Below are 25,383 nucleotides of genomic sequence, written 5' to 3' on the forward strand. Positions count from 1 at the left end.
ACAAAATAAAAATATAAATATTTTTCTGAAAATCATCATTGGACTAAAAGAAGATAGAAATAGAGAGCAATAAAAACAGATGCAATGAGGGAAACAAAAAAGCACACATATCTCTTGTTTTATACAAAATAACTCGATAAATGCTTTCCCAGAAAAACAACCTCATCTCACAGTCATGTGAAATCTTTTAGAACCTGTTGCATAACCTGAAAAATGCACCATCAAACTAAACGCGTCATTCCCAGGCGATCATCGGTTGGCTGTACGGTTTTTTTTGGTTTTTTTCCTGTGTCGTACTGGTGTAGTTTCCTGAGGTGAAAGTGTTTTACCCCCAGGAATGCTCAGAATGGATGCCTGTCATTCCTCCTGACAGCTCACTGGAGCCTTGCAGCTGTTACAAAGCACACGCACAAACACACATCATCACTTTTCCTATTCCAGCTCCCATCTCTCCAACAAAAGCTAAAGACCACAGCTTTGTAGAAGAATCGTTGGCTATGAGAACMTTGGGACCTTTCTCCACACAGTTCAATAAACAAAATATTTAAAAGAATGCATTCTTCAGAGTGGTGCTTTGTGGAGTTGGTACCAGCTGTCAGTATCTTACACCCTGCAGCAGTTCGTCTACTTTGTTATCTTAACTGTGTTTGGACACACCACAGTGTGTCCAAACCTGTTCCACTTACAAGTATTGCAAGTTTGTGAAAAAGCAACAAAACAACCACCCACAGCTGAGATCCAAGTCTCTAAGTCGCCTCTTTAGTAGGGCAGTTCCTTTATGTATTAATGGTAAGAATCAAAATGGATCACATAAAATGTTTTTGTTTTACTTAGTGTGGGGAAGTTACTGACTGCTTGGACCCTCTACACGAAACCTACTTCAATCAATCATAACCATTTAACAAGCAAAATAAATAAAGGAGAATKAGWAATATCAACCATGTGRATTTTTAGTAACTTACACATGCAAAACAGAGGCGAAGGGGCAATGTGTGTCTGGTTGGTAACCTCACTCAAACACTCATCAGCTCTGCACTTCTCTTTGACAAACTCAAAGGCAAACAGTTGACTCATAATTCCACCCAAATTCTTGTATACGACACAGAAACCATAGTGAAGACCTGTAAAACCTGGCCTGAGAAATGCTACGTTAAAAGGATTAGCTCGCTTTCCGATTGTGTCGATTCATGGTTGTAAACAGGAGGTTAAAGATTAACATAGTTACTTAAGATAATTAGGTAATTCAAACAGCAAAAAAAACWAATTGTCTATTTATTGTCAACCAGTAGGATACAGTCTGAAAATTAGCTCTGAGAAGCTACCAGAATAGAACSACTGACTAGGAGATGGAAATAAAGATATGACGTTTAGAAAGAAATTGAAAATAGCTCAGCTCTTCATCTTCTTTTCTGAGAGAAACTTGTGTTAACATTATAAATGTCTCTTGCAGAGTCTGATCACACCATTTATCACTTACAGAACCAAACAGATGGCAGTTTTAGGCAACAGGATTTGTATTGCAAATATCTTTCCTGGTAACGATGCATGTCTTATAGGACAGGTTTGTTTTAACAGCACATCCTTTCCATTCTGATTTTTTTTTCTGTTTTTAATCATCATGTTACCTCCCACTTGCTGCTTCCTCCTCCCCTTCTGATGCTTATCGCTTTCCATCAACATATTACTGGCCTCTGCACATCTAGAATGCTGAATCAAGTTTATTCAGGAGAAGCACAGCCTTTCTTAATGCCAAGCCACAAGAGCATTCTCAGGATCTGCTGTGCCAGTGGGGAGCAGCTTAGTGTCAAAAGAAACAAATTGCACACAAAGAAAATAACTATCGCAAAAAAAGACATCTCAACAGATAAGGCTGGAACACATGCATTTGAGCGTTATTATTTGAGACCATTGAAGGTCTTAATGTGATTGTTTCTACCTTYAGTGGAGCAGAAACTTGCTGCTAATCTGAATATAAACTCATTCAGAGACACATTGCACGCAACCTTTCGCTTTCTATAAATTACATCATCTCAACAGGTTTTAATGCAACTGCTGTGGCTCTTTGAATACAATGCAGTTTTAAATTATCCGTTACATTTTCCCAACCTACTGTATTGAATCTTATAAAACCATAAATGGCAATGGCATGTGGTGCTTTCTGTTATTTTTCAGCTTAACTTTAGAATTATGTCAAAGCTTTCATTSCAGATTATATAACTGAGCTTTGTCCATTAGAAATAAATCAGATGACACAGGGAATTAAACTCCTCTTGCAGGGAGCATTTTAATCACATTGCAGTCTTATGATATTTTAAAGGCCTTAAGGTGAAGCACGCTTTCCTTCTTTAAAAGATTTTTTTAATGAGACTATTTTTGTACTTTGAATTTAATGGCTGTTGTTGAAACCATCTGATGTGTTCTGGCTTGTTTGAGAGTTTCAGTGCTTAGATGCGAGTCTCATCAAGGATTCCACTATTAACTGTGCCAGTGACTTTTTTGTGGTGTTGGAATGTTTTTGTTGGTTTCTTATTGCATATGTAATGGTTCCAAAACAAAAGAGCAGGTCTTGCATTACCTGAYAAGCGCTTTCGTTACTATTGCACTTACTTTTTGCATGGACCTGTGGAAAAACTTTATGGATGTGCGCTTTTATGAATAGTTWTAGAGGGAAACCTGTTGCTTGTCTAACCTGTTACACTTGGCGAAAATGGTGAACTTTTGGGATCTACAGGATGTTCCAGATTTAATTACCGCTGCTGGTGTATTGCACAAAGTGAATGGTAAAATTATGACCAAAACCTACCTTTGAAAGTCTTTGACTTCACCTCAGATCAARAGCTGGTTAAACAAGGTTGTGAGTTCCAACCAAACACACATCAGATGGAGAAAGAATGGCACTTGATGAAACCTCATCAATAATTTATRGACTACTTCAATTAACTGAGTCTGAGATCCAACCAATTTAAATTAACTTGCAAATTTTTTATRTAAAAGAGTGGTCAATTATCAAGAAGCTTACCGTTTGGCTGAAAATGGCAATCATTAAAATGAAACTTACTAAAGAAAAAAAACAAACAAACCTTTTAGCCAAACCTCATAAATATATATATTTATGATGTTCTGGTATAGTATGACCACTCCAAGAGTCAGATTAARAACAAATTCAAATTTGTCCACCCGATTCTATTTTTATTTTTGAAAACTACCATATAAAAATGACACTCTAGGAAATTAACAATTTAAATAAATAACCAAACGTTTTGCTTTGTCTGCTGATAAATAGGAGTTAGACACGATTTACTGTGCAACACAAAGCATAACAACCTGTTTTTCATTTAAATTAAAAATAAAGTTACATAGACTGTGCTTAAAAAGCCCATCTCTTTGTGTAAAGCATGTAAAAATTGTCACAAGTCAAATTGTTTACAGAACAAAAATTTCCTTTTTGCTGTCTTTGAGTGAAGTTGGTTGACATTCCCTACCTCAGCTTTGTTGTTCTTTGCATTTGCAGCATCCTGAGGGTTTGTGTTGGTTTGTGTTTCCTCCATGGTGACCAGCTTCAGCTTCAGGTAGGACACTTCATCCATTAGATCCAGCTTCTGGGTCTCCAGAGAAGTCCTGCTCCTCAGCTCCTGAAAAACAAACAAACAATGAATGTACTCTGTAGATCCTATTGCACACATGGAAGAAAGAAAAAAAAAAAAACACTTATGTTGCTTTTGCAAAACCCAGTAACAGAAAATGTTTTACACGTGTCGTTCATGCAAGGATTCCACTCAGCACAATCTTCTTCCCACACTAYGAGAAGTCTGGCTGGGGGATAAAGACCCCACAATGYTAAATATACACGCTCTCACGCAGACACAGGCTTGCCGCAAACTATTAATAACGCTGGCCTTCATTGGTAGAGAAGAAAAGAAAGCATGTCTGAAAAAGAGGCAGATAAGAGATGTAGTTTCCCATGAGCATGATAAAGTTTTAGTTTTTCATGACTCGTATGTAAGCTTTCAATTCTTCATCCAAACTACTTCCAATTCCCCTTATGTGTCTACAAAATTCTAACTTTAGTAGTTGTGAATGTCATAATCTTGATCAAAATACTTTTGAGAGAAATTGAAAAGAAAATTAAATAGTGAGTTTTTCTTTTTTCATCTCAGGATGAAACAAAAAATATGTTCCGTCTTAAGATCGATTTTTTTCCTGAACTTGACGGACATCTAAGATTTACTTTTTTCTTTGGAAAACAAAACACTAAAGGGTATGTGCATCAAAGATCCCTTTATAGAAAGTAGCGTTTTGTCCTGACAGAATGGAGCTCAGAGTAGGGGAACAAGGCGCACTTCTCCAAATCGTGCCTGAGTTTTGCTGTGCTGGTTGCTTGGAGACCAAAGGAAGTAGCGAGGTTTTTAGGCTGCAGCTAGAATACGGGCGAGCATACAAAAGCCAGGCATTGCATTACTCAGTGAGAAACAGGAAAATACAGCTAGAAGAAGTATTGAGGTTCATAGTGATACAGTTGGCATTGGGAAACTTTAGCTCCTTCTAGCTGCTACACCAGGGTTTGTGATGAGGTGTAAGAGGCTTTTAGGGTCCATTCGACTGGATAAAAATGTAGTATTAAGTAGCATCAGTAGCATTAAGAAAGCGAATGCTTTGTAACTGGAAATATAACTGAACAATTTCTCCATATAATGGTACGATGATATCATTTTTTAATCAATTATTTATCCATCTCTCTATACTTTTATGTGCTTAATGTACAAAAGTCATTAAAAAGTGTAAAAGTCAACACTCTGAGAGGAACTGTATCCGTTTGTGGTCAAAGTGGACATAGTAAACAAGTTGTGTCAACACCAYAGCCACACAGTCGACTCGTCAGACAGTTAAAAGCCCATAATCACTCCAGCTCAGAAAATCTGCTTAGTTATGGCAGCTGACTGTCAGTTTGCAATCTCACACCAGCGTCACATTACAGAGGGATAAGCTGCAATATTTAGAGGTAATTTATCAGACGTGGTCTGCCACAGCTCAGCTGCTCGACATTTGCTTTTACTAAATTGTAAGAAGTAACGCATGACAAATTATCCTGTCCTTAATGTGCCTTGCTCCTWWMCCCYWAWTWWWRRWYMMYTTWAAAAAAAGCTTTGGTCATCTCCAAATKGGGGTAAAATAAATAAAACACAGAAATGTCTAAGTCTGGACTCCAAACTCCAAACTCATCTGGTTAAAATCAAGASGAACTTAAAATAGAGTCTACTTTAAAATGATTAAGGAAGAACATATACTGTACATGTTTACAATAGCTTTGTTTTATTTTTAAACCTTTAGGTTTTACCAATTTATCTGAAGGTTTTCCACACTCCAAAACAAAAATGGCTTTAAATTTAAAATGCTTTAGTTGAATTAACATTCTCACTGTGGCAGCAAAAACACAAGAAACAAAAACAAAAAAATTACAGCAATGACTTTTTAATTTTAACATAATGGTAGATAACATATTAGTATTCTTTTTTTTCATGTCAAGCGCTTGAGGATCAGGTAAAATACTCTTCATCTGCCTTCTGAAGCTCTGAACTTCTTCAAACTATCAGCCGTGACCTTTTATGGAAGAATAATATAAAAAACAACAGATAAAAATTCATTTCAAAGGTATATTTCAAATTAGSATTTAGTGAATGGTTAAGATCAATAAGATGAACTGTTGGGACTTTAATGATGACCTTGTTTGGAGACATTATTTATTYGATTCATCTGGGTGTGTGACAGGTCCTGCTTCCTGTCCACATCACTTCATTACAATACTGCTAAAGAATGTACAAAGGACTCAGAGCAGCAGTTTCAATTGGGAAATGTCATAATGCAAAGTGTGGGAGGATGACATCCGGGATAACGATGAGTACATTTCACTGTGCTGACTGTAAAACCATTTCATGTTACTTTAGTTATTTTTATGTACACAAACCTGAAATAGCTAAAGGAAACACTGGACATGGAGTCATACAGACTCTGTAAATGTTTTTAATAACGTCCTAAAACATATTATGACTGCATAGTTTACTATGTTGACACAAGCTAAATCTTCTGCTTTTAAGTGCCTAAAACATGGTCATTTGTTGGTTTGCAATTTAACACAAAAAATGACGTCAACAGGTTTAGGGCTCTWATAATGGGACATTTGCCGGTTTAACTAACTAGTCASTATCTAAACTAGCTAATAAATAGTATTTACACTAGTGAATACTGTCACAATAATTCTTTGCYGACACAAATACAATTGATGAAAAATGCATATTTTTTAGGTCAAATCATTTAAAAAAGACTAAAGAATAAATCTAAATCTGAAACTTAGACATTTTTCAATATCATTCATTATAGTACTTTAAGTATCTTTTTGCAAGTCAAAGCTTCACAAAAACTCCTTGTTAGAAATCAGCTACAAAACTATGATTGGTGCATTTTTATGCAGAAAACTGAGCTTCAAACTAGTGCATTCAAATGCAAGCACACAGATGGTAAACTACAAGAGRAAACTGAGGTCTGACGATACTGAATAATTAGTCAAAGTGCTTGGCAAACGTAAAGGGAGCAGCACTGGATTCTCTGTTTTTCAGGAACTGTCTATGTATCAAATTTGAACATCATATTTTGTTACCAACACCATAGCTGAACAAATTAAGGAAATAAAGTTTTCAGGAATTGTAGGTCAAACTCKGTGTTTAAAGGTACTGGCTTGTCTGTACAAGCAGTGTTTACTTATCAGAGATGGAAATATTTRGATTTATCTGCAGTACATCGCAGCCTAGCATAATCCTTGTTGCACTGAAGACTTATTCTAGCTTCTGCACTGATAGAAGCAGTCAGGAAAGAGAGAGCAGACATGTCGTCACATTTTAAATCCTTCAAATCTRACTTCTACGTGTACACAAAGAGGAGTTAAGAACCTGGAGAAGACGAAACAAAATACCACACGAGACGCAGACCACCTTTATCAGTCCCCACACCTAAATCTCTCTTTACCAAACATCTCGTATCACTTTGTGTGTTTGATCAGCRGTCAAAAATAAGTACAACGGCTGCATATCGGTGCTGCTAAAGCCTCAAATCATGACTGACTGCAGAAAAGATTTATTGCTGCAGCAATGYTAGTAATTGGCTGTCAATTTGAGATACTGTGTTTTGCATTTCTACATAAATCTAGAAAATATTAATTAAAGCTAGCAGGACGAAAGAAAGAAGCAGAACACTCCTGATAAGGCTTTTTATTTTGGAGCTGGGGCCTTTTCACACTCAATGTGGGCAACAAGGAGGACAAAGAGCCCATTGAGAAGTTTAAACAGAAGGCTGATTCTGTGGCAGTCAGGGTTGGGGTCCTTTTGTGTCCAGGCTGGCAGAACTCATGAGTTTGCTTCACTGCTGACGTCAAGAAAAACAACTGGAAAAAAACCTGGCCAGATCCGTTGTCAAACTGGCTCAGAGGTGGTTTTAGTCACCTTGACCACAGAAGATGTGAAAAACGCATGAGGACAGACGATCCGATCCGTGCTGTGTTTAAATGAGGTGTCAGAAGACGCAAGCGTTTCAAAAAGCCTGGAAATAATATATACATCTTTATTTTCTAACATCTGGATGAATAGGTGTTCAAAAAAGTCCAGACTGAAGCTAAAATTATTTTGGTCCACTGGACTATAATTATCATCTGATGAGCTAGCTGCCAACATCAGCATGTTCTCTCAAATATGCAACATGCTGACAGAAGGAAAAATGTCTGTTGTTGAGCAATTTAGTTTGGCAATTCGCTGTTTAGCACAAAACCCAGAGGAAAACTTCAGTGATCACATCAGCGTTCATTATTAATCCTCCAGCGACTTTAAATGTGTTCAAAGTACTATAGCATTCACAGTTGTATATTCACTTTTATCATGATAACCAAATGCTGCTGCTTGTGTTTTAGTCAAGTGCAGATGGGAAAACCAACAAACTACTAAAATAATTGTTCAGTATTTGTAGGTTTAGGAGCACTTAACTTACATGGGCCTCATTTCAAATTAATTTGCTTCACTTGTTCAGTTGTAAGAGTGAAACTTATTAGTTATACAGACTTATTTCACACAGAACAATAAATTTCAAGCATTTATTTGAATTACTAGATAAAAGCTAGTGAAAGTCAAAAATGTTTTTTTATGTAGAAATTTAGAACGATGGATGGAAGATAGAATATAAGGATATAAATATAATGTGCGGTATATACTGTTGATATTTTCACTGAAAACATGAAAACATGCAAATTATCATATCAGAAGCATTAATAGTCTACTTTAGGCTCAATATCTTATTTTGCATTCCAAGCATCTAAATTTAGGCACAATCTATGTGCTACATTCAGGTTAATCTTAATTTAAATCTGTTTGACAGAAAAAAAATAATTATAATTTATAGAATTGTATATAAACTGAGGTATTAATGGGTTGTAAGTGTATAGTTAATTTTTGATTGACTGGCTGATTGACTAAAACACTAAACAATGCAATTTTAGTATTACTAACCATGTTATAAAGACCATAACTTGTCTTTACAGGAAAGACAAGCCACCTTCATTTTTAGTTTGCTTTAGGTCAGACAAATGTTGTCTCATTCCTTCCAGGAAATTGTTGAGCTTTGACTTGTTGAACCTACTTGGTGTTTGTGCCGTTCATATCACCTTACATCAGCTTGGAGGACAGGAGTCAAAGGAGGTCAAGACAAACTGGAATAAGCAATAAAACAAACTGCCACTCCTTTATTTATTAATTTTCTCTCCTAGCTGAAACCTTCAGCACCAACGTTTTGCCATAAACGCGATATCAGGTTTTAATTAACACCAGTATGACTGTTGTGTTTGTAATCTACCTTGAAATATTTTTCCGTCATTGTAAAGTTTATCTATGAAAGCTGGATCCAGGGTTTCTGCAAGTTTTAATAACTTCAAATTAAAGACATTTTAAGATTTAAAAAATAATTAAGACATATATGAGCTTAAAAAATTCCTATCTTACATATAACTATTTTAAAATCATTTACTAATATATGAAGCAAATTAACTACGGTAATATAGCAAGTAATGCTAATTATTGATGATGATAATTTTATTGATAAATATTGCAACTGGTATCAAATGTAAATTATCCGCCTGTCATCTTGATGTCCATCACACTTTTTGGGATGTTTTTAAAGTGGATCAGTTAAGAACAGCTATTGCAATGACATTATGAAAAACCACAAATATTCCATACAAAGTGTAAAATTATCAGATTTGGGGCTTGTTGCACTCTGAAGTTTTTTTTCGATATCAACATTGCACATATGGTTATTGCCACAATATATTTAGAAACTAAAATGAAACTCAGACTTCAGCTGCAAGTTTTGGTTAGTGGAGCTAAATCTAGATCATTAGCACTGGCATTCTGTTGATTACAAAAGATCTGTACTTGCAGGTGTGGCATGTTTTAGATATCAGTAGTGGAGGCGTGTGTAGCTGTAAACGTAGGACATCTAAAAAGCCATAAAAGGTGCTTTAACCACAAACATTCAGGTTGAAGCTGTGCAAGATGGATGTGATTGTGATCTCCAGCTGGCTGGCAAGGTATGCAGGTAAACATAGTGCCGTTGAGCTGTGTGCCGCCCAAATACTGATACTATCGGTAGTTCTGCTCCATGGTTAACTTTTATAACTTCCAATTTCAGACAAACATAGTTTACTCTTTTTTGTTAGATTAAAAACAACAAATATACCAGTAATCACAAAAAGTTAAACATAGCTAYTGACTAACATGACATTAAATAATAATCAAATTTAATAGGATGCATTTTACATATCAGTCGTGTAACGTGCAGCAATATTACAAGCACTGCTTTAATTTAAATAGAATAGTAAATACTATTGGATGACAAAAGATTTCTTGCAAATGTTAATATTCACAGCAAATAGTATTTTATTTTATATTTTTATATGTTTTACCTGTTGCAGCATCTCCTCTGTGGAAGCCAATTTCTGTCGATGCTCTTCCAAAGAAGTCTCCAAGTCTCTGATTTTCTCTCCCTGAGCCTCAACTTGGTCCGTCAAAACGCTTACCTGTTGGAGAACAAAATCCTTTAAGATGGAGGCTTTTCATTTTTCTCCTTAAGAACCACAAAATAACAATGAARTTCAYTTTAAATCCCAACTGCGATTACTTGAAGCCTTCAAGTAGTACTCAAAGGTTGGGGAGAATTGCTCAGCAATTGACTGGGACAGTGTGATTTTCATCTTTAGCACTTTTCCAGATAACTTTAGTAGTACAAGATAAAAGCCAAAATAGTAACTAAAATAAAGTGCATCTCACAAAGATGTGTCTGCAGCTTTGGATAAACAAAATGTTCATAGCATCATGTTGTGTATTAATCCAGAATTTCATTGTTATACAAACTGATATTTTTTTGCAAGAAAGAGACGTGTATATATATATATATATATATATATATATATATACATACATACACACACTCAATAGCATTAAAATTTGCATTGTTATAATCAAATGATTTATTACAAAAATATTTTATATTCAAACTGCATTTTTTATTTTTATTTTTTAAACAAAGAAGATATATTTGTTTCTTTCACCAATAACTTTAGACAAGAAATGAGAACTAGTAACCAATAAGTTGATACTACAAAAAGGGTAAAAAGAGAATACTGACAACTACAACAACCATAACGATGTTTAATTTCTAGGAATCAGAATAAAACCCCTTACTTTTGTATCTGACATCCCACAGTGGGATCTCCATCCAACTTTAGGAGTTATTGCCATAGTGCTCAATTCACCTCTAACTAAATTGAATGGAAAGGACAAGTACATACAATGCCCTACCAAGGGCCACGAATGGACACCCCACATTGGACACCAATGGTTAAGATCAAGTATATTTTTGTGCTGGGATGATCTATTTAAAGACCAGACTGAAAACCAATTCAGATTTGTTCACAATGTTTTTCTCCATCCCGTCAAGGAGGTCGAGGAATTTTGCACAGAGGAATGTAAAATCTGTCAGTCTGGTAGAAATGTAACCCAAAAGACTTACAAACTGCTGCAAAATAAAAAGAAAGGTTTCTGTAAAACATTGACTCAGGAAACCTGAGAAAACATGCATCATTTTCCTTTCACTTTATGAGTTTATAGGTCTACCACATCAAACGTTAAGAAAATACTTTGAAGTTTGTTGTTGCGATGTGACAAAGTGTGGAAAAGTTCAAATGGTCGGAGTTATTCTGAAAGGAATATATATGAAGTTAAATCAGAAACTTTTGTCCTCCAACACACTTTCTGTAAACACTACACATCTATACTGGCATATCTCAACATTCAGCTCCACAGCAACATCCATTTACTTAGCAAATTGTCACTCAGGAATGCGTTTCACAGTTACTCTGATCTCCCAGACAACACATTTACCTCCTGCCAAACACACTTTAACCCTTCTTTTATTACCGCAGWGTGCTAAATCCATYTGACAGCAGCTGATTCTCTGTCACTTCTCTGACTTTCAGCCCTGCAGTCATGTCTYGTCTCACAGCCAACTTTTTCACTCAACACGCGTTAAATGATCTAACTACCCCTCCTTTCCAAAATGTGCCAAATGCAAGTGAATAAAAGCAATGAGTTGCTTTTAAAACACTACTAGGCACACAATCATATAAATCACAATACCCAATAATTAAACTGAATGTATCTTATCACCAAAACAAGAACTACTTCAGACACCTTTAGCAGGACTGCATGAAGTGCAMAAAGGAAGTTTAAAGTACAACGTCTTACCTCCGGCGAACATAAAGAAATAGTTCCTTATTACTACACGGACGTCATAAGCCAACCACAGAATGTATAGCTGCCAACACAGAGAGAAATAAATGTTGAAGCAGAGCTACACCTCACATATGCAGTCCTGAGGCTGAAACAGGTAAGGAGAAAGTAAAGCGGAAACCCACAAAACAGACAAACTGTCAACAGCCAATTAAATCCTCCGTCAAAGAAACAGAAGCCCCGGTCATCCCTGGTTATCAGCCAATCAGAGTTGATGTCAGATGAGGAATGTGTAACGAGTAGGTGCGCATGTGGGGGAGAGGTGGCGGCAAGGAATGAGATATAGACTTTATGATAGCTTTGTGAGCCGGGGTCGTTCAGCCGATTGTGAGCATTGCAGAAAAAAAAAAGGTGCTTTTCAAAGAGCAAAACAAACACATACAGGAAAAGGCAGCCTGAGGAGCAGCTTCATAACAGCTAATTAAATTTGAGGAATTAAAGACATACTCTGGAGATCACAGCTGCCTGAACTAGCTATTAAACTGATCTGAGCGCATAGAGAACCTGTTGACATCACATAGTTCTGAGACCTGTAATCTTCCCGTGCCTAAGCTTTACAGTCWTGACATTTATAGWTGCTGTGGAAGTTGTCAGCTTTCACATGTGGTTGTGAAAGTGTCTGAGCTTGATTTGCAATGAAGTAACACAAAATATCTGGAGTTCCTTGATTATACACTACAACAGCTGGAATGATAGCAAAATCCTGCCAGAAGTTAATTTTACAGATTTAAATTACCATTTGAAAACAAACAATAGATGAAACATTTTGCATATTGTTTCATTAACATTTAAAATGACTGAAAAAAAACTTGCTCTGACCTGCAGCACCAGAGATTCTTTGTCTCCTTCTAGTCGAAGTAGTCGTTCCTGATAGGTTTCATTGTTGGCTGGAGTACAGAGGCTCACCTGGACACATAAAAAAACACGCAGATTAATAGGAAGTTTACGGAGGAAGAGTGAGTAGTCGCATATCGTGAGTATGCCAAAAATGTACGTTGACTTGAATTTTCTGATGAAGTTCTAAGGTTTTCCACCCAACATACAAACATACCAGAAATTAACTGCAATGCATGCTGGAGGCTATTTCTTCAGAAAGTTGATTTAAACAAAGTTCTGCAAGATATGAGCCCATGAGTTGATATGTTAAGTACTACATTATAAATGGTCTATATGTGGACTTCCAACCATCGATTGTGCAGAAATATTACTTATTATATTGGTGATTTCTGCAGCGCACCCATGTCTTACAATTTGAAAGACAATCTAAATCCATTTGCTGTTTTACACTCACTTTTTAAGGTTACTGTTGGTCAGATTTACATAAAGAGCTCACAGAATGGCCCTTGTTTAAACCACATGACGCATTCCTATGAAACATCATCCGACTCATCCGAGTCTCATTTATCTCAAAACGGACCCACACTGTCACTTAGGCTTGYGATAAAACTTTCATAAGACCTCTCTGACTCCACCACTGACCTTGGAGTGGAACAAAACATATCTTATATAAACCGTTATGGATATATTTCAAGCCCCATGGCAAAACAGGAAAAGAGCAGGAAAAGAAGCTGCATCATATCTAGAAATAGAAAAGGCTTCAAAGGAATCTACTCCAGCACAAAAGGAAGAGACACTCTGGGTCAGAATCTCCCCCAGTTCTCMCCAGAATTACATTTTTAACAACTCGGGAGTTGAAAATGAAACTCGAGCAAAGTAACTGCAGATGAAGAGCTGGCGCAGTTTGTATTTCTTTTCAGATTATGCAGTCGTTTAGGTCTAAAGCTGCTACTTCCTCAACTGTCACTGTCAACGGGGATTTTCCAAAAGAAACAGGAAATTAGACGCTTTTGGCTTCCATCAGCTTCAGAGCTACAGAAAACRTATAAGCTCACATCTTTAACTAATAAGAAGAAATTTATTTGTCATTTCATATAAATAAATTAAAAAAATTATCAAAGCAAAGTTTTTTATGTCCATAATGTTAGATAGAAGTGGTTGTCTTCATTTATAGGATTATATGAAACTAGACTTTGGACAGGAGAAGCCCTTCTCTCATTTCGCAACAGGATGACTTCCACGAGAAATCATTACATCTGCACCAAATGCATGACCTAGTATTGGCTAGAGAGGCGAGGGTTGTGCACCAAATGGGCTAGGTCTTTACCTCAAGTGGAGGAATTTTAAGTGTTTGTTTGGTTTCCAAGTGACCAGAACAGACAATGGATAATTTGTCTGTAGTTATGAGGGAGTAGCTGCAGTYTCTCTGAGCCAAGTCGAAAAACAAAGCTCTTGAGTAAATGGTTAAATCATTGTCCAACCTTCAGCTGATTTAAAGAGACATGGACCATGACCAGAAGAACAACATCCTGGGTGAACTGAGCTACCTTCATGGCATGGTTGGGCTCAACTTACAWATGGTGCAGAGTTCAAAAGCAAATCAGCGGTTTTGGTTCAAGCATTCGATGAAAATTAAGGTTTTACCACCAAAATAGTTCCATTGCTTAACCTGGGCTGGTGCCAGAGCAAGTTCTAAACTTGTTCCAAATGGTTTGGTTTTCTATAACCCAAGAGCAAACTAGAAGCCACAWTATTACACCACTACTCTCTTGTATAAAATGTTTGATCCTTTTGTACAAAGCATTTCTCTGAAGCACAAAAAGATGCCTTAAATTCACCAACATAATTTACTAACATGCTTTTAAAGAAAACTGTGGACATTTTGAATGTTCTACTATCCCAATCAGCTGATCTCTGAATTGATCGGTACCAGCAAGCACACAGAAAGAGGACCTCAATACATTTAAAGCAAGACACTCAACACTAACTGATGGTAAAACAACAACAAAAACTGTCAGAACAGAGTTGAAGATGGCATTTATTGATGCAGTGGAAATATCTGCAGTATGTAGTGATCTGCTGGACACTGACCTTTGTCATAGGTGACATCACAATAAATAACCTTAATCCCAAATTTAGAAATATCTAAAACAAAAGTAACTTTGGACATATAAACAAGGCACTAAGAACTGTGACTGTTTACTAGTGTCGAAAAGACCACCTAAAACTCCTGGTGAAATGAGAAATTTCCTCCAGGTTGGTGAAAATGGAGAGACTAGCCTATTGGTGCCAGAACCAGAACTTGCAGCTGTGGAATCACAAAGAACTGCTCCAAAGCATGCACTAGCATCAATTCGACACTGGAAGTTATGGGAAAACAACTCGTGACTCCTTGGTCCTTTTGATGAGATACAAGTAACAATCAGCCACGGCAAATGACAAAATGCTGTTCATCACTATTTACAACACCCTTCATCTACCACATTATGCATTAATACATTTAACACATTTTATAGCTCCATCATAATTATTTGTGACAGTCCAGGACTTGATATGAAAGTCAGAAAACTAAAATGTGTGGCTGGCCCTTCCCTCCATCACATCAATGAGGCAGTTTTGAAAACATCTTTGTTTTCCACCTAAGCCAAACTGCTTTCTCGCTTCTAATATAGATTAACAGATTCTGTCAAGAATGTTTGCAAGTCCTTGACAGACACATTAATTCTTGAACCTTTATTCCAGGCTGTATTACCCAGCAAGATTACTTCTGCAATGACTTATTATGTATTTAAGAAAAGACAAAGTACCTTAAAAACTGAATGTAATTCTTGATGCATCATCTGCAGATGAGGTCAGAAAGGTCTGAGGACATTTATAGATTTCTGATGTGACTAAATGACCCCATCATCATCATCACATTATGATCAAACACAAAGACACTGGCACAAGGAATTATATATTGAAACATCATTTCTTTATGTCTCAACTTTAAATTTAGTTTTGCAGTAATGCTACATTATAACTTCTGGTAAGTTGCTCAGCTGGAAAATCTCCTGTAATCGCCGACTTTCCCATCAGACTCCAGAGAAGCAGAACCATTTAAGGATGGTGACACAGTACTTGAAAGGGCTGATAACGGAAACCAGGCCAGCCTGTTTTTATCTCTCTGTCAACGCCTGATGTGAGAATGAAAGGAAAAGAAGTGGACCCATCCAAACTTGAGTAAATGTGTGAATCTTTCTCTTGTTCAAATTCTATAAAGCTATTCGCAGAAAATTAGTTAGAATTTAGCTCTGTGTCATCAGAGTATTTTCAGCAAAATTCAACAAAGTTGTACCAGTTAGAGGAAGTAGTGATGCACAAGTAAATTTTTTATTTCCAAAACAGACTAACCACTATGACTCACTTTGCTGACTCCCACAGTTTGTACGACATGTTTAACAACACCACTACAAATGGTTTTAGTTTTGGATGCAGGGATGAATAAAAACTATAAAAAGTAATATGAAGACCATGAATCCAAAAAAATATATTTTTGGAATCAAATAAACTGCCATATCCGAAATAAATGAGAAAGCTCCTCTACTTTGACATGAGACAGTTTTGTCGTGATCGTTCCGAATGTCAGGAGACAAAGTTAAAATTGACRATGTCTTTTTCCAAGTTTCGATGAATTGGACCAATGGACATGGGAGCCAGATGCTTTAAGTCCATTTTTGACCTGCTTTGTGATGACTAGTTTCCACTCAGGATAAAGTTTGTTAAAGTTCCACATATTCTCACTACATAGATCTAAAGTACTTCACAGGGAAAATATATGGGGACCTACCAGTTTCAGCTGCGAAAGAGGGTGGAACTCAGTTTATGATCCCAGTGTCTAAGAATGCATGACGGAGTGAAGCACACACCTACTTTTAATGATCTCAGTGAAAAAATGTCATCTGGTCTTTGGAAAGAAAAGACAGGGACCTTTTAAATGTGTTAAATGCATATTCCAAAACCACCAAACTAAAAACAGAAACCACATCCAAAGGTAATTTTACCATTTCATGTGGCTATATAAAYTTATGTTTTCATGTGTTTGTTTGATTCAGGACATTAGCAGTGTGTGGTTAACACATATGAAGTTTGCATGATCTTACAGACATGTGGGTTCTCTCAGAGTAATCTGGCATATTAGGTTTACTGTTCTTGCTAAACTTTTGGGTATTAGTTTGCACAGAGTTGTTGTCATGTGTGTCTGTTTTACCCTGTGATATCCTGGTGAGAATCCACCCTGCCTCTTGACCCACTTACTGTTAGAAATTCCTAATTTCAACCAACTCCTGATGGATAAAGCAGATATTGACAATGGCTGGAATCGTTGGATGTGACAATTAATCCAGGTGACACGAGTGAGAAGTGAGAAACGCATTTATGTGGATAGCAGTTGAACAATGGAGCAAGCAAAGCAGTTGTTCCACAATTTTTGAAAGTCGGCATGCGTACTAGAGTTTGTGCTCTCCTATTTTTTCACCCAAAGAAATCTGATCAGCCACTGAAGTCAAATAAAAAATAAATAATGTAAATAATTCCCCTTATCAATTCAAGGCCCAGCTGAAATGTCTGGAGTCTAGATTATCTGTGCACAATATGATTTACTACTCTGCAGTGTGACCTTTTGTACTTAAACTGTGTTGCAGCAGTTCTGGCCAGGTGTCACACTAAAAAGCATCTCTCAATGGGACCAACCTGAATAAATAAATAAAATTAAATGAGTGGGTACAAAATGGAATATGACAGGGCTGATAAACGACTAGAATAAAAAAAAAGTTTAAAACATTTTTGAAAAAAAGATGTTAAAAACACCTCTTAAAAATTACAAGACAATCTGTTGAACCTGAAGCAGGGAATAACAAAATAAGGGATAGTTAAAAACTATCACACCGAGTTATGTCAAGAAAGGACTGATTATACAACTCATGACAGCACAACACATGGCATAAACTGTGGACAAACACTTATATMAGTTGAACATTCAATTACATATTTTAACCACTGATAAAATCTCACATGGCACATTCCCTATGATTAAATCCTGCAGAATCAGTCGCAGCACCATCAACAACCATCAGCTGACGAATAATGCTTCTAATCTGATACAAAAACTCATGTGAAGAGTGTCTTCATAAATCCATCGCAACTAAGAGATGTAGCTCTGCTTTTGGACTGTAAGGGAAATTACATCAGAACACAGTCTGTTGCCAGGAAAGCACACAATACAAGCAGGACAAAGACATGCATCCTAACTAGATCAACAACTCTCAAACTTGCAGAAGAGTTTCTACTTTCCCTCTTAACAGTACTTTTCCYGTTTGTTGCCTTGTTGCCTATAGGAAAACTCCTTCCGGGCATGCACAGATTGCAAAATGAATTGCGTGGAATGTGCGTGACAGACATGAAAAACACAAACATGAAAAAGGACGCATCCCTCACCTTTTTGAGCCAAGAGAAGTGTCTGTAGAAATCAATGGGAGTATCCATGCTCCCAGCCCATCACTGGCCTGACTTTTTTTCTTCTGTTTCTGCACGCGTTTTAAGTTTGTGTGTGCAATTCATCGAAGTAAAAAAAAAAGTAAAAGTGAAGTCACTGACCGCTGTACAGCATTTGAGTACTGTTGCGATGTTCACAGCTGTGGAGGAGGAGGGCTTTTATGATCTCTGCCTCCTGAGAGGGACAACTCCCCTCTTCTTCACCCCCTCCTCCTTATTCTGTCCTTCCTTTCTCTCGTCAATATTACTCGTCTTTCCTCTCTCCTTAGAAGCTACTYTTCATTCCAAAGTTTCTGAAAGAATAATCATTCTTTTCCTGTGGACCAACACTGCCTCCTCTGTCCCCCTTTCTTTCTTCATTTTAGAGTGGCTTACCCTATTTGTTTTTTTCCTCTCTTTCTACCGAGGTCCGTCTGACAGCCAAATGGCCGAGTCCAGAGAGGAGGGGGTTAGTGGGAGGATTCTTCCCCAGTCTCTCMGTCATCTGTTCTTGAGTTTGGGCCCATCGGATGCCAGAAAAGCMAACAAARCARCAAMAGACKCACGAGCACAAACAAACAYGCAAAGTTTCTCTCCCCCTTTGAATCAAGCTGTAGTCACSGTACAGGAAGACTTCAAAGCACTCTCCTGTGTCGGCCATAATCTGTGCGTCTCTGCATCTCATCATTTTTTTCCCTTTTTGTTTAAAACTATTAGCCTGGGGTCCCACATCCTGTATATTTTGCAGACATATTCATCATAACAATATAAGCCACATGTCATGATGACCAAAAAAAAAAAAAAAAAACATGTACAGATAATGAATGAATGCACCACAGGTAAAAAGCAGCAGATTACAAATAATTTATGCTCATCCAATAGAAAAACAAAGTAGAAAATGTATCTTTGGTAGCATACATTTTGCAATCGAACTGTAATATATTTAACAGAAGAAAATTATTTGTTGTAGGTTTATGAGTTATTCTCCAGAACTAAGTTAAAATTGTTAGTTAATACATTTGCTGAATTTGTCGTTTTATTTGTGTTGTTGGAGCAACAAATAAAACTTTTTATTGTCACAGACACAATAAAAAATACCTGTGACAATCTTTTTTTACTCATTTTTTAAAATTAAGATAACGTTCAATTGAATTTCATTTTCATTTGGTTAAATTAATATTCAACAAGCTAAAGAGAGAATGCACATTGTGCCATTACAAATCAGATGAATATATACCATTTTTTCTCCCATAGTAACAACAACTACTACTCACTGTGATCCCAGTAATTACATATAAACATTRAAATGAAACAATTTCAGACGCACTGGAGGCTAGAATTAACCTCAACCTTTTCAATACTTTAAAATGCGCATAAAAAGAACCTTGATGGAATCACGGTTAATTTCTGGTCATAGGTTCATGAGCTTACGCTCAAGTACACTTAAGTTTATGCTGCAGGACAGTGATCCAAATCATTCCAACAAATTCCCTTCTACAAGGCTAAACAGCGGCTGATGTCAAAAACCCGAACTTGAATTAACCCATTCTGTAAAGACGAGTCTACCAAAATACCTCTACTGTGATGAAAAATCTCCAAGGCCACAATCACAAATGCCAGACGGCAGATGTATCTGCCAAGGTGGGAGAACAATTTACAAGTTTAGGAGTCAATTACTTTTTCAAAGAGTTCAGGATTGGTTAGGATAGCTGATATTTAATTATGATAGATACTTAACATACATATGATAGATACTTAACAGCTCCAATGGAAACCCAGAATCATCAGATTAGTAAGTATCAATTCTTATTTTACCAACGATGAARGTCAAACATGTTCTTTGGTCCTGAGGGTGATGATCAAAATGCTGAGGAGATTTGAGACCCAAAACAATACTTTAAATGGGTGAATATCATACATAACATTCATTACCCCTAATACTATTCTGAACGAGGGGACGCTTAGTCAGTTTAATGTGAAACAATGCATACAAGTCAACAAGAAAATACACTTTATTTGTGATTACTAATCTCTGGGCAGGGAATCCGCTTTCCCAATATCTCGTATCTGAAGACAAACATTTGAGTCCGCTCTAATGAGTGGCAGTCACAAGTCATCTGATAATCCTTCCTGTGTATATGTATGAGTTTCACTGTGAAGTACCCCAGGAGAGAAGCCCCAGGGTTGAAGACTAATTATGAAGCTCCAACGTCTTTGATCCTGCTCCTTTTAGGTCAGCAGGGAGGTGCAAAAGAAGAAGGAAAMGTTAGACAGGAAGAGTACAAGAAGGAGCAGCCAAGCTTCTGTTTTAGTCGTCTTATGATCTGCCAGGCGTTTATTCATCCGTTTTAAAAATTTGCACGAGTAGCTTTTCTTGTTTCAGCAAAGACATGGGGATTTTCCAGGTTGTATCTCAGTCCATTTCAAGGAAAAATTGTTGTGATAGTTATGGAAAAAAATTAACTGCCTACCAAATGTATTGCTTGAACCATCACACACCATTRTTTCTATAAACTTTAATAGAARGTTTATAGAAACAATTTTGAAAATCTTAACTGAACCTTTTCATTTGAAATAGGTAATGTATAGAAAGTGTTGACAATACCATTTAAGCTCTTTCTGTATGAAGACAATGCCCATTGACTCCTTGCAGTTGAGCTTGGTGAAGGTGTATTGGTGTCCAGCTGCAGTTGGTTATTTTTGTCAGTGGCCAAAATTGTTCGTGGCATATTTATCTAAATATTTTTTGTCAGTGAAATAACTAAAATATTTAATTAAAATGTTATGCATTTGATTTTGCCCTATGGTACTGCAAGTTTGTTGTTGTTTTTTTTACACAGTTTTATACCAAACTATCACTCTAATGTTTCTCTATTTGAGCAGTTTTGAATAAGTCTTAAGGTATACAAGTATAAAACTGGAGTGAGCTGAGAATATAAGATTGTAATGTGTTGAACTGAATATTATTGCTTTCAATTCTGAAAAATGAGACAATTCAAAACCAGTTACTCTTTTCTACAATYATCCCCTCAACTGTGCACAACATTCTCTTTGCACACGATTGACAATTAATGTAATGTAAAATRCATTAATATTCACAAAAATAATGAACTTGTGCACTGAAAATAGGCAGCAAAAAGTAGCAGGAACAGGAAGCAGAAGACAAGAGGAAACTSTCGTCTTTCCTTCTTTCCAAAACAAAGAAGGAAAGAATAAGGGCGGAATGAGCAGCGAGTGAAAGCAACATGGGAGACATCTGCTGCTGAGACAATGCACAAGCTGAAAATCAAAAGCTGCAACCATCTCCATTATTCTGCATACAAATTAACTTTGCTTTCTGCACAGAAAACAGCAACCTCTGCAGGACAAAGTTCAGCAACAGCAGCCAACTGCTTCTGACAGCACAACCAGCTCTATACCAGTAATCCGATTACTAAAAGCATTAAAACTCTGTCAGAACCTTTAATTTTTTTTACCAATACTTAAGACTTCCCACTTGAAAAACATATCCAAAAACAAAACCGGCAACCATCTTTCAAACATTGYAGGACAATACTTTCAACKTTTTGGAGCAGTTTTACCTTACCTCAGAGTAACAGTCCAAAGAAATCAAGTCCTCCTGCCAGAGACTTGACTGCTTGAATAAAAAGCTACCTCATTTACATTTACAAAACAGACTTGCATGAGAAAAGAGAGGGTGGGTGCCTAAATGTGCATAGTCTCAGGGAGTGGGGAGACTCTGCACTACTATATAGAGAGCGCGAAGGGGAAAAAGAGGGAGAAGGAGAGGTAAAAGCTGACGTAAACAGAGAAGTTGTAATGACTGAGAGGCCACAAAGGGCCGACAGACGGTGTGAGGGAGGGAACGTAGTGCAGGAAGTCAATAATAGTTAAGTTGTAATGGGGTCTCCAAGGAAAATWTACCAGARCATKTTCTAAGTCTACTTGCACGTTTAGTAATAAAACACTCTCCAGTTCTCCAGGTGTTTTAGGGTGACAGAAACAATGAGGAGCAGCATGTCAGGGTAAACATTTACCTCACTTTTTAAATATTTTCTTTCTACAAGCACCTTGCACAGCGCAATTTAGTCAKGCAGGCCATTTTATGGGTTGTTTAAGCATCTGATTATAATCCAGCAATATTTATATAAGTTTTCTTTTATGAAATTGCTTTAAAAAAAAGTTGAAGCAAATACATGGAGAGTGTTTGTCATTTCAGATCCCGTACTTACACTTCCAGTCTGCAGCCAATCGATGAGAGCCTGTGCCGTTTCTGGAGGCAGCTGAGCTCTGAGATTGTCTCTCTCCTCCTGATTGGGCTGAACCTCCAGAGCAAGTTTGAGCTCCTCGGCTAACTGGACGACCTGCAGCGGACCGGCGCTGACAGGAGAACCCAGATCGTACACGGTACTGGAAAACTCCATCGCTGCTGCCCTTGAACCTGAGTGGTGAGAAGGGACGATCACTCACTATTTCATTAATACAAGTTATAAAATTGGAAAAYGAATTGGAAAAGCAAATCTGTGCTAACATCTCAAATATATTCGACACACTGAAGTAAAGCTAAAAGAACAGGAAGCATGACTAAATCGGATCCAGCCATCTTGACGGCAGATTCTTAAATGTTCATGTGTCACCTGGATTATTGCCCTGTAACTAATATTTAAACTGTGATGGCAACAATAGCACATCTGGATACAGTCAAGTAAATGTGGCTATATAAAACAGCCACGTTTTAAGGTGGCTCAGCACAATGAATGGTCTAAATCAAGGAACGTCATAATGGAAAAGATTGGCAATCCTTGAACCCCTCCTGACCCGCTCCTCTCATAAAAACACACTCCTGACTGCAAAATAATCTGTGTGTATTATAATCCTCAAAAGAAAATCGAAGCTGGAAAACAAAATCACAATTCAGCAGGTCAGACCTGGTAGAAAAGTTAAGCTCAGCAGCAGTCAGTAAATGCTTCTTTGCAGGTATTGCTGTCAAACACATCCCCCATGGGGTGCTGCAGACCCCTTTGCACACCTACACAGCTTCACTTACTTACAAAACTTAMAATTTTACAACAGATCACTGTAGTTTAGATTCTTTGTTTATYTAGGTTCACATTCCTTAAAGGTAACCACCATTAAAGCAGGGAAAGCTCTGCACGAAGAGCCTTGTTCAAGTCCCAACTCCAGCACAAACCCAACTCTAACCCAACAAACAACAAGTGGAGTGCATTCACATCATGTTCCCACCAGATAAAAAAAACATTGTGGAATGTAATATGACCAACATATCTAAATTTTGTTGATAAGTGACTCTAATTTCCTTGTTAGTGATTGGCTGATGTTATCGCTAATGGGATTTTTAATGCGTTTCTATTTGCGGTCAGCCAGAGCTGGGATAGCGAGCCTCAGAGCACTCAGTGAGTTCAATGGGTTTTGGAGCAGCTGCAGGAACTGTAAACAAAACCAGCATTTTAGTCTAAAATAAAGCTAAAAGATTTAAGGTGCTGCTAGTGGAAGCTCTCGTTATTTATTGCATGGTGTGATGACAATTTTCTTGGCCTAAATGCATAAATGTTTCACATGTAGTGAGGAAGAAGAAATACCTCACCCAATACAAGTATTCAGAAAAAGTGCTCAATAATCACCTAAATTTATGATAAAACCTTTTTTTTCCCCTTGTTCTTTCTGATAACTAGACAAAAACAATCTGCACCTCATAACTAAAGTATGCTCAGAAATGATTGGTGCTGTACAGATGTGTGAATGTTTGCATGAGAATGACTGATATAGACTTGATAAAGCGCTATTCAAGTGCAAGCCATTTATCATATCTATGGCAAAGGGAGCTCAGTAATAAGGCTGACTGTATCACCCTCTAAAAATAAAAGCATCTTTCATCCTGTTGTCCTCTTTTGGTGTATTAAGGTCAGTAATTACCTCATGAATGACTTAATTATTCTAAATCTTTTATTCCATCTGTATTTAGTCTTCTAAATATTGGTCCTAAATAAATCTGCAGCTGCTCCTCTATAGTTTGTGGAAGCCCCCATGAATGTAATTTTGATCYGTCTCTTTGTTATTGTTAAAGCCTGACCACTGACCTTAACTGAGATAAGAATGCCATGGTTTAAATGTTTCTCTGGTTYCTTACTGATGTGGTCTTAGAGTAACTTAGGTTTGTACAACTGAATTAATTCTGTAAAAATACTCATTTACATAAAATCAATACAAACTGAGCCATTTTCATCTGCAAAGTTACTATGGAGCTTTGCACTTCAGTGCTGCAAACACATAAACTTTAGCCTCTCCTCAGCCTGCAGCAGCCCACTTGAGCTTTCACGGCTGGGAATGAAGAGTACGTTGCTGGTGGAAGCTTAAATCTTCTTTAACATGTTAAGCACATCCAGCAAAAACCTTCAGTGATACTTGTTAGTCAAAAAGACAGAAGCAAAGGTCAGAGGTATTTACTGGAAAAGCCAAAAGATGTCAATAAGAAACGTTCAGCTGCAGAGAGGGGTCATAAAAGCTGAGCATAAGCACAAAGCTGTCGAGGCATTTTAAAACTGAGGGTCTTGAGATTTACTCAATATCAGTAAAGCTCTTATATGTACACTGCTGCATTCCACTTACCCTAATGGTTATAGTAGCTAATATCAAAAACCATTTAAATGTTAATAAAATGGACAAAGACTGAAGCGGAAAATTAGAGCAGAAATTTGTCAAAATCTGTGGAAATTTACTCAGAAAATATGATGCAAATTCATCAGGTAGACAGAAAATGAAAAAATGTAKCTAAATACATCAACATAAACTATATTTTTCCACGCTTTATTTTTCACTTCCAATCCTTAAAGACTTGTAAAATACTTTTCTTGATTCCACAAAAGCCCTGTGTTTTGTATATACTTATGCTACATGTTTCTGATCTCTAATATATCTAATCTGGAACATATCCATCTGTCTCTTTCTCTCCCTCTGTGTTACTGGACAGATGCTTTCTGTTTTCCCACATCATGTTGATGGATAACATTAAACATTTACCCTTCTGTTAGTTAAATCTGTACTAGTCAAGGCYGAGAGGGCTGCAGCAAACACACACCCCCTTTTCTTTTCTTTTTCTTTTTTACACACAAATGCACATATAAATGAGCCTCTTTGA

General features: G+C 36.9%; 1 protein-coding gene across 17 annotated transcripts in view; it reads right to left on the bottom strand.

The window, feature by feature from the left end:
- The window catches only part of ppfibp2b (PPFIA binding protein 2b), a 68,702-nt gene that overhangs the window by 24,241 nt on the left and 19,078 nt on the right, over positions 1-25,383 (bottom strand). For 14 of the 17 annotated variants that reach the window (XR_001776712.1, XM_017305377.1, XM_008411723.2 and 11 more), the window contains exons 3-6: positions 22,460-22,668; positions 12,699-12,785; positions 9,995-10,108; positions 3,483-3,632 (exon numbers count right to left, since the gene is read on the bottom strand). Coding sequence is in view for 16 of the 17 variants with exons in the window: in XM_017305377.1 (XP_017160866.1) it covers positions 3,483-3,632; positions 9,995-10,108; positions 12,699-12,785; positions 22,460-22,668 (560 nt within the window). In the remaining variant the exon portion in view is untranslated. Of the gene's footprint in view, positions 1-3,482; positions 3,633-9,994; positions 10,109-11,834; positions 11,979-12,698; positions 12,786-18,191; positions 18,714-22,459; positions 22,669-25,383 lie in introns of those variants that run through there. The other 3 variants (XM_017305388.1, XM_017305387.1, XM_017305390.1) reach the window with 3 other exon arrangements.

Source organism: Poecilia reticulata, linkage group LG6, assembly GCF_000633615.1.
Source record: "Poecilia reticulata strain Guanapo linkage group LG6, Guppy_female_1.0+MT, whole genome shotgun sequence".
Lineage (NCBI taxonomy): Eukaryota > Metazoa > Chordata > Actinopteri > Cyprinodontiformes > Poeciliidae > Poecilia > Poecilia reticulata.